At 40.5% G+C, this 15,188-nt stretch overlaps 1 protein-coding gene across 23 annotated transcripts in view; it reads left to right on the forward strand.

Annotated features, from left to right (window-relative positions):
• Positions 1 to 15,188, forward strand: part of CLASP1 (cytoplasmic linker associated protein 1) — a 167,001-nt gene that overhangs the window by 83,051 nt on the left and 68,762 nt on the right. For 14 of the 23 annotated variants that reach the window (XM_085584914.1, XM_085584915.1, XM_085584918.1 and 11 more), the window contains exons 15-21: positions 299 to 358; positions 1,082 to 1,159; positions 2,970 to 3,137; positions 3,912 to 3,961; positions 5,128 to 5,298; positions 6,927 to 6,950; positions 14,070 to 14,177. In XM_085584914.1, coding sequence (XP_085441040.1) covers positions 299 to 358; positions 1,082 to 1,159; positions 2,970 to 3,137; positions 3,912 to 3,961; positions 5,128 to 5,298; positions 6,927 to 6,950; positions 14,070 to 14,177 — 659 coding nt within the window. The remainder of the gene's footprint in view (positions 1 to 298; positions 359 to 1,081; positions 1,160 to 2,969; positions 3,138 to 3,911; positions 3,962 to 5,127; positions 5,299 to 6,926; positions 6,951 to 14,069; positions 14,178 to 15,188) is intronic. The other 9 variants (XM_085584911.1, XM_085584912.1, XM_085584919.1 and 6 more) reach the window with 2 other exon arrangements.

The raw sequence follows: 15,188 nt of genomic DNA on the forward strand, positions 1-15,188 counted from the left end.
TCAATCTTCTGAGTCTGTATCCTGTTTAATGAAAAAGGAAGCTTCCAGGATTGTTTATAGCAAACCCTCTCTTCAGGCTTCCCTATAGAAAGCTGCCTCCAATTAATACTTCTGACTGTTTATGAACGGCTTTTTAGAGTTGTTGATATTTTTATTGAGGTCAACACGGAATAATTTTTATGTCCCAAAACACTTCTTAAACAAACATGGTTGTTCTTCAGAGTCAGGTATGGCAATGCTAGTGTGCCCCAATTAACTTAAACTCAGCATTTCTTCTCTTTGTTTTCTCTCCTCTCAGGCGCTGCTTTGAATTTTTAGACTTGCTGTTACAGGAGTGGCAAACACACTCCTTAGAAAGGTAAGTTCTGAATAGAAGTGGATTTGTTCTCTCCTACTTATCTGGGGAGAAGGAATTTATTTCCTGGCTCATTCTGGAGAAAGGATCTTTTAAGAGAGAAGATCATATTAGGTAGCTGTAGTAGAGATGTTTTTGCCACTCAAAAGAAGTGTGTATGCAAATACACTGTTTGTTCTGTAGTTCTGTCAGAGTTTGGTTAGTCTGTCTCCTATGCCAGCCTTGGAAAACCTGGCTGAGCAAATTCCTGAACTCAACAACTTTTGTTTAACAATTTTTTTTTCCCCCTTTTGTACCCTGAAGTGAGATGATGAGGTGGAGTCTGCTGCATGTCTTATCAGGAGCTTCGGAGACATATACATTACTTCAAACTAGTGACCAGTTGAAGTAATTGTATAAGGAGAGACTGGGACACAATTCTTTAGCCCTAGACTGCACAAGACTATTTTAGGGCTTAGGAGACTGTTCTTGAATCCAGGCAGTTTGGACAGCTAAGTAAAGGTCTCTGAAGGATGCTTCTTGCTGTTTCCTAGACATCAATTTGGATAAAATAAAACTGACTTGTAAGAATAAATAAATAAAGGGCACAAAAGATCCTTGATGGAAATGAAAGGATGTGGTGAACTGTTTGTTCTCAGAAACCAAGGCAAAATCAAATTAGCCATTTGCTCATAAGTGTGGCACATCTTTCTGAACTGATGGATAATATTTTCTTTCTTATTTCAGACACATATCAGTGTTGGCCGAAACAATAAAGAAGGGAATTCATGATGCAGACTCTGAAGCTAGGATAGAGGCAAGAAAGTAAGTGGAAGCTATTGTTGGTGTCTCTTCTTTCTCCCCTTCTTTGCCTCTGTTTTGTGAGTCAGTGATATTGCATGGTTGAGACAAAAATCCAGACAAGGAACATTCTCCTGACTTCCCAGTTGGTGGAAAAAAGAGAGGCTGAGGGGTGACCATTCTGTACAGTTCCCTGAGGAGGGGAAACAGAGAGGGAGGTGCTGACCCTTTCTTCCTGCAATCTGGTGATAGACATGTGGGAATGCTTTAAAACTCTGACAGGGGAACTTCTGGCTGGACATCAGGAAACATTTCTTTACCAAGAGAGGGGTCAAACACTGGAACAGGGTTCACAGACAGGTGGTCAATGCCCCAAACCTGTTTCAGGAGCACTTGGACAATGTTCTTAACAATAGACTTTAACTTTTGGTCAGCTCTGACTTGCTCAGGCAGCTGGACTAGATGTTTCTTATAGGTCCCATCCCACTGAAGTAGCCTATTCTGTTATTTGCTACTCTTGAAATAAAACTCCATGTGCTAGTACACTGCTAAATGGTGTCCTAAATTAAGGTAGTATTTTATGACATTTTAAAAAAAATTGTGCCTATCTCTAGGAAATTTTAATATTTTAATTAATTTTATTCTTTCTAAGATCTTAAGCATTTCCATTAATATGATTATACTTAGGGGTAGTATGCTGAGTAGCAGAATCATGCTTTTCTGAGCAGAACACTACAGGAACATTTTTGTGCAGAAAGAGGATGGTGCAAAACATGAAAACAATGAATAATAAATTTTATTAATCTAAGTGCTCTGTTTTAAGCAGTGGTGTTTCACAGCAGGATGCTTAAATCCTTTTGAAAGGCATCATGTCCATCACTGAAAATTAAAGTAGTCACTGAGACTTCACAGCAGGTGACTAGTTAAGCTGAATAGACAGCAAGGAGAACAGCATGGGACTTCAGAGAGCATGCTTAATTCTCTTCCTGTGTTTCTTAAATAGTAGTGTGGCTGATTGTGAGACAGAAATTTGTTTTCTTCTTGTGATGTAAGAGTGAATGTGGCTTCTCTGAGGAATGGTTGTCATGCACAAACAATTCTTGATTCATTTGAGCTAATGATCTTACTCTTGAACTGCCCATTAGTTGCCCCTTGAAAAGTACTGAGAGTGTTCATCTCCTTTGTGCCTCAAGAGTGAATAGTGCTTAGCCATCGGCCAGGAGGTTTGGACCATAGAGGAATTCTTCCCTCATCTTAAAATATTCTTTTATTTTCATCATGGCACTGATTTGAAGTCCATGTGAGCATCTCTTTGCTTTTCCTTGTTGTTTTTTTTTTTTCCAAAAAGACAGGCAGCAGCCACAACTCAGTACAGAGACATGTCTCTGCAGCATTCTTGAAGACCTGTTGGTTAAACTTAAATAAGAAGACAACAGCTGGTGCTTTCCTGAATCAGGCTCATTCATGTGTGTTCTGCCTTTGGAATGTTTTTGAAGCAGCTACTGCACACCCAGTCCCAAACTATTGTCATTCTGGTGGGCCTGCAGTCTCCCATGTACAGTAGACAGCTGTAGGGATGAGAGTTTCTTCCCTAATGGAGCTTTGTTGGTTACTCTTGTTTTTCTAACAAATGCACCAAATGGTTCTTTTTGTCTTTTGTGCAGTTGTTTGAGCAATATGATTGTTGAAAAAGCTGTTTGTCTTAAATGTGTCAGGGCAGAAGGTGCTTGAAATGGCTGGCCTAAGGAGCCCACTCCTGGGATCAGTGAGAAGGGCTCTGGCTGTGCCTAGAATGTGACAAGGGTGTGTTCACAGTGCTGTGCATCACTTCCAGGTGCTACTGGGGTTTCCACAGTCACTTCAGCCGAGAGGCAGAGCATTTGTACCACACTTTGGAGTCTTCCTACCAGAAGGCCCTGCAGTCACATTTGAAGAACTCTGACAGCATCGTGTCCCTGCCACAGTCGGATCGCTCCTCCTCCAGCTCCCAGGAGAGTCTCAAGTAAGGCTTTCTGTGTCACTGCCTCTCCATTTCAACAGCTGCTGACAGCTCCATTAAATTGAAGGGAATCACATTGCGTTGTCTCATCTGGTCATTATTTGGATTATACACTTGGTTACTCCAAAATAGATTTATTTGGGTTTTTTTACCTAACACTTTTACCCCACACTTTTTTGTATGAACAACGAAACCCTGTACTGGCTTTAAAATACAATTATTATCTTGACTCAATAAATAATTTTCTAGGAAGTTATTTGTGCTCAGCAGATACTGTTAGTTATTCCTTTCAGTGCTTAAAACAGTGCTTAGATTGAAGTGCTGCCTTTAGCATTAATCCTAGAGGTAAAAAGCTGTCTCTTGCCAGATAAAAGAAAAAAATTACTAAATTAAACTTGAGTTGTAACTGCAGAGTCAATATGTAGCTCTTATGTTGAATGTATATATTTTACCTACTCTTAGATATACAATCCAAATGTCTGTGATTTAAGTGTAAGACCTATATGAAAAATACCTATAACTTACTGGTGTAACTTTTTAAATCTACAAAAAGTGTACTTTAAAATCTCATTTTGCACAAATAATGTGAGTACTATTTCTTAATGCTTTAGAAATAATTTCATGATGGTGCTGTATTCTTAAACAACAAGCTTTGTTAGTTTATTCCTGCATATAAATGATTTCCTAATTACTTGTGTACTGAGGGAACAGAATTGTGCTGCTCTTGATGACTGAAATACAAGTTTTGTTTTAATAAGTGTTTGTATTAACTTCCAGCCGTCCACTGTCTGCCAAAAGAAGTCCTACTGGAAGTACAACATCAAGAGGTGAGAACAGGAGCTGAAAAATGTGCTCAGGTGTTGCTAAGTGTGTGAAATTGTGATACACAAAAACCAACTTTGATCACTGTTTACTGCTCCCTAAAACAGCAGCCCAGAATGTAGAAATTTTAATTACTTTTGGATTTCACACCATATTCTGTGCATCAGCTGCTGATAAAATAATGCTTTTAAAAGAAGTTAGTAAATCAATAATTTCTTACACCTGAAGGGAAGCCTAAAAAGCCTTGAACATTGTAGCCAAGGTATGTTTATCTTTGTAATAACTTGAATAAACTGTTGCTGATACTAAGACATGCAGCTACATAGTCTAATAGTGCCTTCGGTTTTGCAATTTTTGTTACTTATTCTCTGTGGTTTCAGCACTTACTGGAGATGTCTGCACACAAGTCCTACAATGTTAAATTCCATCTCATTGCTAATCTGTTTTTCTTGTCAGGTGGAATATTTAGGTACAGCTTTTTGTCCTAAGTAAATGCATACAATAATCTAAATAATACATTTTAATATAGAATATAATAGACAAAATACTGTTTAAAAGATAAGCTGCCTTTTACACCTGACCAAAGTTGGGTTCTGGCTGGTTTGTCTGTAACTACACCTTACTGAGACCTTTGATTCAAAGAGATGTTGTGTAACCTACTTGACTGTGCACACAAATGCATGTTTGCTTCCAGCTGAGTAGTCAAGCTTCATGCTTAAGAGGGTGAGCATCAACAAGTGATGGGAACAACGATCCTCATGAGAAGATGAGGTGTTGGGAAGGAAGTTATTAGAACCTGGACTGAAGGACCTGCAGGTCTGTTTTGACCAGCAACTCTCACATGCCAGTGATGGGTACTGTGGTTGAACTTTCCCATCTAAACTCTGTTAGAAATTTCTTTTTACTGGCCTGACAGCCTTTTGGATCTTATCATTTAAACTTTTAGAACTTGATAGTTCTTAGAACTAGCATCAGGGCAGCATTGATGAAATATCTTTGCAGGCAGTGTGGGGAAGCCCACATTGCCCTGATAAAGCATTCTTAGTTGAGGTATTTCAGTGCCAGCAGGGAGTGTTAAAAATAGTACTTTAAACTGCTTGTCAGGCTCTTTGAAGCACACAGCTCAAAAAATTAATCTTCTTTATTCTGGATCTCCCACTCCCATCTGCAGCATCTACAGTAAGTACAAAATCTGTGTCAACACCAGGATCTCTGCAGCGATCCCGCAGTGACGTCGATGTGAATGCAGCAGCTAGTGCCAAGTCAAAAGTGACGTCTTCTGGAGCATCCACCCCCTTCAGTTCTGCTGCAGCCTTGCCCCCAGGGTCATACGCATCACTAGGTAAATCCACGTGTTCTACTCTTGCAGGTAGCTTCCTTTAGTAGCACAAAGTGCCTCGTAGTTTTACTGGAATAATAAACTCTGTCTAGAAGAACGTGCCTCTGAGATAGTTACCAGCTCTCCAGGATCAGTGTGTGATCTCTTGCCCTTTGGGATTAAGGAAAAAAAAATACAGCTGAACTGACTTGAAGCAACAGTTTTGAATTGTGCAATAATCTGCGTCTCACAGATTGAGGACAGTGCTGCTCAGTTCCTTTTGACATGTTCCCCTGTCTCTTTTCCTTCTTTTCCTTCCTTCCTTTCCTGAAACTGCTTTTCCATTGTTTTATGCTTTGAATAGTACCATCTAGTTGAGTTTGCTCGCGTTGTTTCACAAAGGAGAAAGATGGAGAAGCAGAGAGGAGGTTGGCCGTGCCATGTCATCAGACAGGATAAAAATATCTGTTCCTTATGCTGACTCTTTGGATTATAGCCATGTCATATTATTCCTTCAGAGCACTGTGTATCGCCTTCAGGTGTCTCAGGGTTTCTTAAAACAAACCTTGCATTGGATTTTTCTCTCCTGGAGTTGCTGTCGAAGGAGTCACAGAGGAGGAAATGCAAGGCAGTGATTGACACCGTATTTGCTGAGCTTCATCTCTTATTGTCAGCAGAGCTGATCACCTGAGCTCATTTCTCATTCTGCTGGTTTCACACTAATCTAATCTCAGAGTTGGCATCGATTTACCTTTACAGCAGGGAAGACACATAGGGGTCTGTGCTCTTGATTTAGGCCGTGTACATTGTCTTCACTGAGTAGGTTGAAGAGTTTCTTCTTTTAATGTAGGGCATTTGCTCTTTAACCTGTTAAAAAGTAAGTGGTGAATTATATAGGGATGATTTTTATGGATTTGATTTTCAGACAGGTTTCTTAACCTGGACCTTAACCATATCTCAAATGTTTTACGTTGGCTTAGATGCGTTGGTTGTATTCGGTTCAGAAGCTGAATTCTTACTCTGATTTAAATTGTTTATAAGTGGTTCAAGATGCAGTGGTTACATTGCAGTCGAAGTGTAATTACAGAATGTGAATTTGATCACATGATGGTGGGCTTACAGGTGCAGCCACTTTTGAGTTGTGCTGCACTCTTGCTTCAGTGGCTAAACTGGCTTCAGTCTTGTTCCATGAGGAAGAATGAAGAGGGAGGAAGTATCTGCTTAAAGCTAACTTGGTCCTTGAAGCTTAGAGACTGAATCCAGTGTCAGTCTTGTTCTTCAGCCAGGCTCTAGGAGAACAGTAGCAAATTCACTCTTAAGTGATGCAAACATGGCTGCTCCTGAAGGATCCTGCTTCCTTTTTAGCTAATAGGGACATTTATCACCTGCACATTTCCATGAGAGAAATGGTGAGGCAAACAATAAAAATGGAGTTAGGCAAAGGTTGGTTGTTGCAGGAGGGAAAACCTGCAAGTGTTTTCTTCTTACACATCAAGGTTTGATTTGCTGCTTGATCCAACTTTTTAAATTTCTTTAATTGTATTAAATTTTTTTTGCATATTTATTTAGCTAATATATAGTGCCCACTTCTGTTGATGTTACTGATTTTTCCCTATTAACCCTGTCCTTACTTTTCTTTAATTTGCCTAAAGATGGTACTACCAGTAAAACCGAGGGTAAGCAGTCTCTCTGTGTAACTGAGGTGTGTCCACAGTCGTACTACCCTACCTGGTCTCTGTTCTCAAAGTGTTACCTGGTTCTCATCCATGTTCACTGGTGACCTGCATGAAGTGTTGCATGGTTGTCCTGCTCATTTTGATGCCATGGGGTATTCTTCACTTTCTCTTTGAACTCCTCCCTGCTAAAAATCATTAGTCTGCTTTTATGACTCTGGTCACTAAGTTGCTGTGTGGCTTTCTCTATTTAAAGCACTGCTTTTGGTTGAAGGTGACCTGTGTATAGACTGAAAAAAAAAAACCCAACAAAGACAAAACTCCCAAGCAACAGAAGGCTTGTGATTTCTTTTCTCCTTGATGTGTAAAGGTTTGCTGTGTTTTTCCATCCAAAGCTCAGGTCACAACTGCCAAATGCTTTCGGGAATAGACTGGGCAGTGAGAGAATTGAATGAGATGATCACATGGCAGAAAAATGAGGACAGTAAACAATGATCTCTAGGGAAGGAATACTTAGTCAACCTCTTTAAACCTGATCTCTCTCTTTTTGTTGTTAACTGTCTGAGTGAGATGGCTTGCACCAAAGACAGTTGGAGGAAAGGCTTTTTTACTAGAACACTGAGCCTGCTAGTTTGGGAAGGATCCCAGTCTGTTTTTCTGGCTCGTTGTCAAAACTTGTTCTTTATTTCTTATTTCTTGAAGAAAAAAAAAAATCACTGGGAAATCATTTTCTGAAGTAGACAGGAGTTGGAAACAAAAATGTTTTCTACACAGAATGGAGATACCACACTCTCCAGCAAAGCCTTTTTTTTCCCCAGCGCCAGTCTCTTTTCAAGGGATCTATTACTGTCTTGTGGGACTGTGCTCATATCTTTGGCTGGTTGTATTTGGATGTGATGGGCTGAGAAGTGCCACTGTGCTGTTGTGACATCTGTGTTATTTTCCTTACTATTAATGAGACATTGATTTATTATTTAGAGGAAAAGGTCTGTACCATTTTTGGAGATGGTACTTAGTGTTGAGAGATGAGCTGACCTCTATATCTTGAGCAGAGTATTTGTGTTTTGTGATCTGTCAGTGATAAGAACTATGAAGTTGACCTGAGACCTGTATTTCTAAATCATGAGTTAGATGGAAATTCCAAGTTGTTGTAATAACTGACCTTTTTTCTTCTTCTTTTTTTTTTTTTAATTGTTGATACTTTTCTTTCTTTTGTCTTAGTTGTCAGACCTGTCTACTTTTGGCCTACATTTGAAATGTTGAGGGTTTAATGTTTTATATGAAATACTAGCTTTTAATCCTCTCCTTGGCTGTAATAGTGTTTGCAGAGGCCTGTTACAACAGCTGTCCTGTGCAATACCTCTATTTTTAGTTTATTAATACTTTATTGTCATGAAGCAAAAGGGTGGGGGTTTTATTTGGTTACTGTTTTCAATTCAGTTACATTAGGAGCAGATTTGATTTGGTAGAAATCTGTAATGGAAACCAGGAAGTTGCTTGGGGCAGGGAAGATTGAGATGAACTTTCAGAAACTGAGTTTGCTATCCACTCAGTTTTAAATACCAAGTCTTATACCTTCTTTTTTCTGTAGGATTCTCTCTTTTCTGATGAGGAGAGTCCGGGAGAATTAACAGAGTACACTGTAGCCAGAGTACTTCAAGAATGTGTTTAATCACTGTTTGAAACTCATCTTTTTCCTTTGAGATTGTTGAGGCAAAAAACCATTTATTCAGCATTGAGTGTGTCCTTCACTGAATAATGAAACTGAGTAAGGTCTTCTGCCAACTCTGTGATCTTGCAGACTGAGTCAGGAACTGCAGGAAAGATAAAACTTTGTATTCTTGACATAAATGTAAAAATTAAGAGGATGGGGTTAGAGAAAAACATCCTCTTGCTCTAGAAACAGAAGGAAACAGAACATAAAGCAGAAATGTCATCTACAGTTGTGCTCCTGTGGCTTGTTTTGGTTGTTTTTGCAGGTCACCAGTAAATAATTTAAGAGAAAATTCCTGTGTCTTTTTGTGTGGTTCAGCTTGACATTAAATCTGCAGTCTGGTTTCCATCATGGCTTTCTGTAGCTACATTGTAAAATTCTGCTGATTCCCCTCAACTGGGAGCCAGCATTGTGTGGACTTGGCACTTCCCATCTGCTTTGCTCTTGGTTCTCCTCATGGTTTGCTTTGGAGTCAGGCAGCTCAAACAAAGGAGCAAGATAGAGTAGGTGATGCCAGTACAAGAATGCCAACTAAGAGCTGAGTATGTCCTTGGTTTTAAGCTGTGACATCCCAGCAACTGGCAAATGCTGTAGAAATGCATTTCCTTATAGAAAAGTAGGTGAGTCTGTATACCAGTGAGGTTTATGCAGGTCTTCATGCAGTGCACAGATGTACCTTGATTGCTCAGACCCTTCATGCATGGGGGTCTTTTCAACTGCATTAAGGGCTTTACACGCAGAAAGCTCAAAAGAGATAAACCTCTACTGACTTGATCATCACAGCTGATGCTAGGGAGGTGGCACTTGTGCCATGTTTGTTATACCTGATTAAAAGGAAACCTTAGAAAATTTTCTGCTTATAATGAAACAGCTTTTCAAGTAATATTTTTAAAGGGTGCATAATGCTTTCATTAATTAGAATGGTTTAGAGCTTTTGTGTTACCTTTTTTCAAAGCAAGCAGGAAGTCAAGCCCTTCAGACAAAGCCTTTCTCCAAAAGGGAAAGCATAAATGCTGATTTTACCTCCAACTGGCAAATTCAAAACAAAATCAGAAGTTTGCAGTCAGTGGCACAATATTGAATAGTTTTTATTAGTATTCACCAGAAAGGCAATAAAATAGAGTTTGTTACAGTTTTCAGATAACGTAGGCTCAGGTGGACACCTTGAGTGCATTATCAAAGGCTTTGGGAGTAACACAAGTTTAAAGAAATCACCATTCCTGTTTTCTTCTCTGCCTTAAAGCTCTCCCTTGTCCTTAAGAGTGAGGCTTGATTCAAAGTCATGACTGACAGTGGTACCTTACATGGAACTGCTCAGGTTGTAGGTTTTTTGCTTTTCTTGCTCCATCCCTTTGCAAGTGCTGAGTTGATTTGGCTTTGTTTGTGTAGGGCAAAGTGGAGTGTTCACTGAGCCCCCTGCTTTGGAGGGAGATCTCACATAAAACCCAGAGGCAGCACATCCTGATGGTTTCCAGTGAGGATCAAGTGCCTCTCAGAGAAAATCATTGTGCAGAGTCTGGTCTTTCTAACATTGGAGAAGTGCTAAATATGCATGGAAACCATTCTGATGGGGGTTGCAAAAAGTTACTTAATTATTATCTATAACGCTTGTTTTTAATTGATCTCTGTGTGTCTCCCATGTCTGTCCATGTGTTATTTAGCAATGATACAGATAGGGCTAGAGGCTCTTTCAGGAATGTTTTTCTCCAAGTGGGGCAAAAACTCCAGTGCTGGGTAACCTAACTGCATTAACCTGATCCCTGGAGAGACCATCATCATCCCAGTGTGTCCACATGCAACTTGTGTGGCTGTAGGTGTCCCTGTTCACAGCATGGAATTGATTAAAGCGAGTTGTGAGGCTGCTGCATACCATTTCTAGACTATTTAAAAACCATTTTCTTCAGTGTGATATGCAGCCTGAGTGCCATAAAGCCTATGGCTGTTCTGTGTACTGGGGGTGGGGATGCTGCAATATGCACCCAGAGGACTCAACCTGCCAGGTGAAGCCACTTGTAAAGCACAAATATTATCATAGAATCTTCCTTAATTTGTTCCTTTCCTTAAAAGCAAAACAAAACAAAACAACCTCTCTAGGTTTAGGCATTTGTTAGACATTTCACATCTGATTCTGAACCATTGTTGTAAAAATTACAATAACTTTAAAAAATAAAACCAAAACCTCCTAAAAATCCAGAAATGGTTTCTTAACACAACGCATTTATATGGAGTCTTTCAAGACCTTTTCTGTACCAGTGTATCACATGTCAAATTTAGATCAAGGGCTTTTTTTATGGAAATGCTTTCATGGTTTTTGGAGACTAGTTGGGGCACTCTTTGTCTGTTCCTTTGCTGTCATGTTGTTAGGATGCAGCAATGCTTTTAAAAGAGCAGAAAAAGAATGGTTGTGAAATATGGATTGCAACATCTGTAGTTTGAACTAGATATGGAGACAAACCCACTTGAAAGCAAAGTTTTGGGAGGGGAGGTGTTTGCTTGAATTTAAGAACAAGAAAAAGTCTAAATAGCTTACTTGATACTATATTTCCAGTCCTGCTTGAAATTAATTTTTCTGTCTGGGTTAGAATGATAGAGATAAAGCCACACACATAGTCCTATGTGCAAATAACTCTTGGTTGTGAGTGCAAATTCTTGTTTGCAAATGAAATTCCTGGGGGAATGTAGAAGCCACATTTGTTTTGTATGGATTAACTACTACATATGCATGTTGTACTTCGTATAATATATATTAAAAATCCATATGCACAATGCAAGTCCAATGCAGTTGTTACTTCAAATGCTTGTCAGCATTTTTTAAATGATGAGAAAATCTGTATCAGTGTAAGGACTCTGTTCTTACTGTGGAAGAACAACTTCTCCTCTCACACTGTTCTGACACCCAGTAGGCCTAAATCAGTGTGCAAATGTACCAGTGCAAAAGGAAGCAGAATTTTGTTCCTGGGCATTCATTCATTCAGAAACTGCTGAAGTTGGTAGGAATCTATCCACCAGCCCTTAGGAGTTTCAAAATAGGGCTGAGTTTTCTTCTTCCAGTCTTGTTAGTAATCACATGTTAATCAAGTTTTGTTAGTTCTGTTTAATTTTTTAAAGCCTTTAGAAAAGGTTTCAGAAGCTAATCTCAGTTTCACTTTATGTATTATTTTAGACATAGTATTTCTTAAGTTGGAAAAGTCACACATCCCAGTTTTCCCCTTCTTAGTCATCCACTGCTGAAGATACAAGAAAGAAAAACAAAACCCCGGCTTTTGTAGATGCAGAAAAATCCAGAAAATTTAAGGGTCTTAAGTGGCCTTTGTGTAAGAAGAGGAGACATCAGTCCCTTCTCACCCATTCTTGGCCCATGCACATCACTAAATGTGTCTTCCAGTGCTCCTGTTACTGTGTGTAGTGTTGAATTTCAGCTTGATTTCCCCTTAGGACTTCCTGCAATGCCAAGGCTCCCACTGGCCTGCTGGAAGGATGTAAATGAATTCCATTACTGGTTCCTAAGACTGGTCAGGTTTAAATTTTTGTCTTACTGTGATGCCTTCCTGACCAAAATGGAGGGAAGCCTTGAGGCTTCTGAGGGGAGTGCGATGTCTGCCTGCCTCCTTCCCCGTGCTGGCCTGCCTTGGAGCCTGTGTCGGGCTTTGGGTCCACCTCATTACCAGGTGACAGAGTGGCTCTGCTCACCTGTGTGGAGCTGTGCCAGCCTTGCGTGGGGTGGGATCTGGCTGGCAGAGAGCTCTAGAACTTGCCTCCAGCAGTGCATCAGGCTGACCCTTTGTAAGGCACAAGAATGCCCTACAGCAGAGGAATCTGCAGCCTTTGCTGGTGGTAAAGAAGACATCAGCAGCCAGTTTTTATGGCTGTTGGACCCACATGGGTGTGCTCAGAGCTTGTTCAGTTGAGACAGTGGTTTAAAGTTTTGTTTGTGTTTTCCCAGTTTTCTGCTGATGATTCCATCTATGTCCCATCTGTAAACAATTGTTTGAATGGTCTTACCTGTACTTTGCCTACTGAGCTGTTTTAAAACTAGGTGCTGGTGGAGAGGTTTGAAGTAGAAGTGTCTTGTAGGTTTTTTCTCATGCAAGCAAATTTGCCCTTTCTTGTCAAAGTTAGGCATCTTCTTGTTACTTTGGGTCTAGCAGAAGCTTTCAGACCATGTTATGAATATTTTGAGAGCTCAGAGAAGGAACACAGCTCCCAATCACTCCGTCTGAGCTGCTTGCCATTGTCTTGTCCTGCATGTGTGCCTTATGTGAAGTGGGTTTTTTTGGGTGGGAAGTGTGTGTGTTTCCCTGTTCATATATCTCTGTATGCTTATGGTGGAGACAGAGGGCAGGAGATGAGTATCTATAACCAGTAGGTGCAGTTGTCTAGACTTCTCTTACCTGCTGTGGGTTTTTTCCTTTCATTATTGTGCCAGAAACTGGAAGCCACCCTCTGAATGCAGGGATAGCACTGGCATGAGTCCTGAGAAAAAAACTAGTCTTGGTTAAGAGCTGATGTGTTGAAAAGTATTGATGGAGGTTTTTTGTGTTACTCTTAATTATAATTTCTTTCCCATTAACTAGAGATAGATAATTGAAGCTTAGCACTAAAAAGGGCATTCTGTAGGAAACAACCCTACTCCAGGAAGGGGATAAACTGATGATCTCATAAGATTTCCTAGCTCAAATTTCACTGGCTTTTCCATGAGGAAAGGACAGAGCAAGGACTGAGAACACTTTGAGACTTTATATTCATTATCTGCTTAAATAAAAGGAAGGCACACAAGAGTCTGTTTTCCTCAGCACTGATTATTTTAAATAAAGCTCTCCATTACAAGTAAAGTTACTCTGATCTCTGGATAAATATGAGGGATCTGTAGACAGCAGGGAAAATTCAATGAGCCTGAAATAAAAGTGTGGTCAGGCTGTGTTGACAGACCATCACAGGAGTGCCTGCCAGCCTGTGCAGGTGGAGCAGGGTATAAAGCACCAGACAGCTAGTTGAAAATCCCAGCGATGGAATCTGGGAGGGCATCTGTCACACCTGTCTCCAAAAGGGTGATCACCATGTCAGAAAGTAATAATTTGATACAGGAAGCAGCATTTAGGAGGCTTGAAATTTTTTGTTGTTGATCCTTTGTAAAAAAGCTACTCTAGAACAGGAGCAAAGGCTATAGAGAGGTAATGTTTTTTAATTAACCTGGCTGATAGCATTACAGAAAGCAAAGAAGTTTTTGGACTATGGGCTGTGGCTGTTTCCACTCCCTCCCCTGCATCTCAGCCAGCCTAATAAAACGTGTTGCTTCTCCCAGTACATTTCTTTTGTACCCTGGGTAATTGTGTCTGTAGTGTGCTAGACGCTGCTGCTGCCTTTGTAAGAAACTTGCTAACAGTGTGATTGTCTTTGCGTTGCTCCAGGCCGGATCCGCACCAGGAGGCAGAGCTCAGGCAGTGCCACAAGCGTCACCTCAACGCCTGCCGACACCCGAGGCCGCAGCCGCGCTAAAGTAGTGTCCCAGTCCCAGCGTAAGCATGGCTTCATTCTTGGGGGAGCGGAACAAAGAGTTACTCATGTGTTCCTCTTGAATTGCAGTAGCACCATCAGAGAATTGGGCTCACTTTGGACACATAATAAAATGAATCCCCACCTAGCCAGTGTGTGCTCCTGCTGACACACGGGGCCCCAAGTCTGAGTGCTTAGTTGTGGCCTTTTTTCACCAGCTGTGCAGCAGAATTCCGTGTTGCTGTGGTGTGTAGCTCTAAATAACTGGCACTGTGTCTTGCTGAGACACCCCGTGTGCCTGTAGCTGACTGCTTCCCTGCCAAGCCTCTCCTGCTTATGTGACTATTTCTGTATGTGTGAACACGTGAGCTGTCTAAAATTAATGGGGTTTGGCATCAGTTGAAAATAGGATTACCTGTTTGTGTGGACATGGGAAGAAGGGTTCTGCTTTGATTCACATGACACGTCTGCACTCTCTGGCTTCCTGGCAAGGCATGGTTTTCTCCTAGGAGCCATGCATATGGTGCTGCTGCATATTTGTCATGTGTATCTGAGGAGAATTCTGTCACTCAGAGTCCTAAAAGAATCTGAGGGAGGGAGAAACTCCCTGTTATGAGGAACTTCAGCCTTGTGAATAGGAGATTGGGTTTGTGAAGGACCTGTCTGTTCTGAGGACTTGTCTTGCTTTGTACCCCTATTTGAAAGCCCTTCTCTGTTCATTCTTTCATTGCTTTGCTATGTCATGCTGGAGGGTTGAAAAAGCAGTTTATAGCCTTGTGTTAGACTGGGAGATCTGCAGAAAGGCATGAGCATGGAGCCAAATGGAAATCTGTACGCTGAAGTCATAAGGATATATTTGGGCTTTGGGATGCTAATGTAAATTGATTTCTTTAGTGTTGAACCTAGAACTTACCCAAAGCTAGAAGTCACCTTTTTTCCCTAAACTTAGTTTGGTAAAAAATGGTCAGACCAGATGAGCCAAGTCTCAAAAGTATTTAAATAGTAGTTATTCTTTAAAGGTTTCAAAGATTATG

The sequence above is a fragment of the Lonchura striata genome, chromosome 7, assembly GCF_050655825.1.
Source record: "Lonchura striata isolate lonStrDom1 chromosome 7, ASM5065582v1, whole genome shotgun sequence".
Taxonomy (NCBI): domain Eukaryota; kingdom Metazoa; phylum Chordata; class Aves; order Passeriformes; family Estrildidae; genus Lonchura; species Lonchura striata.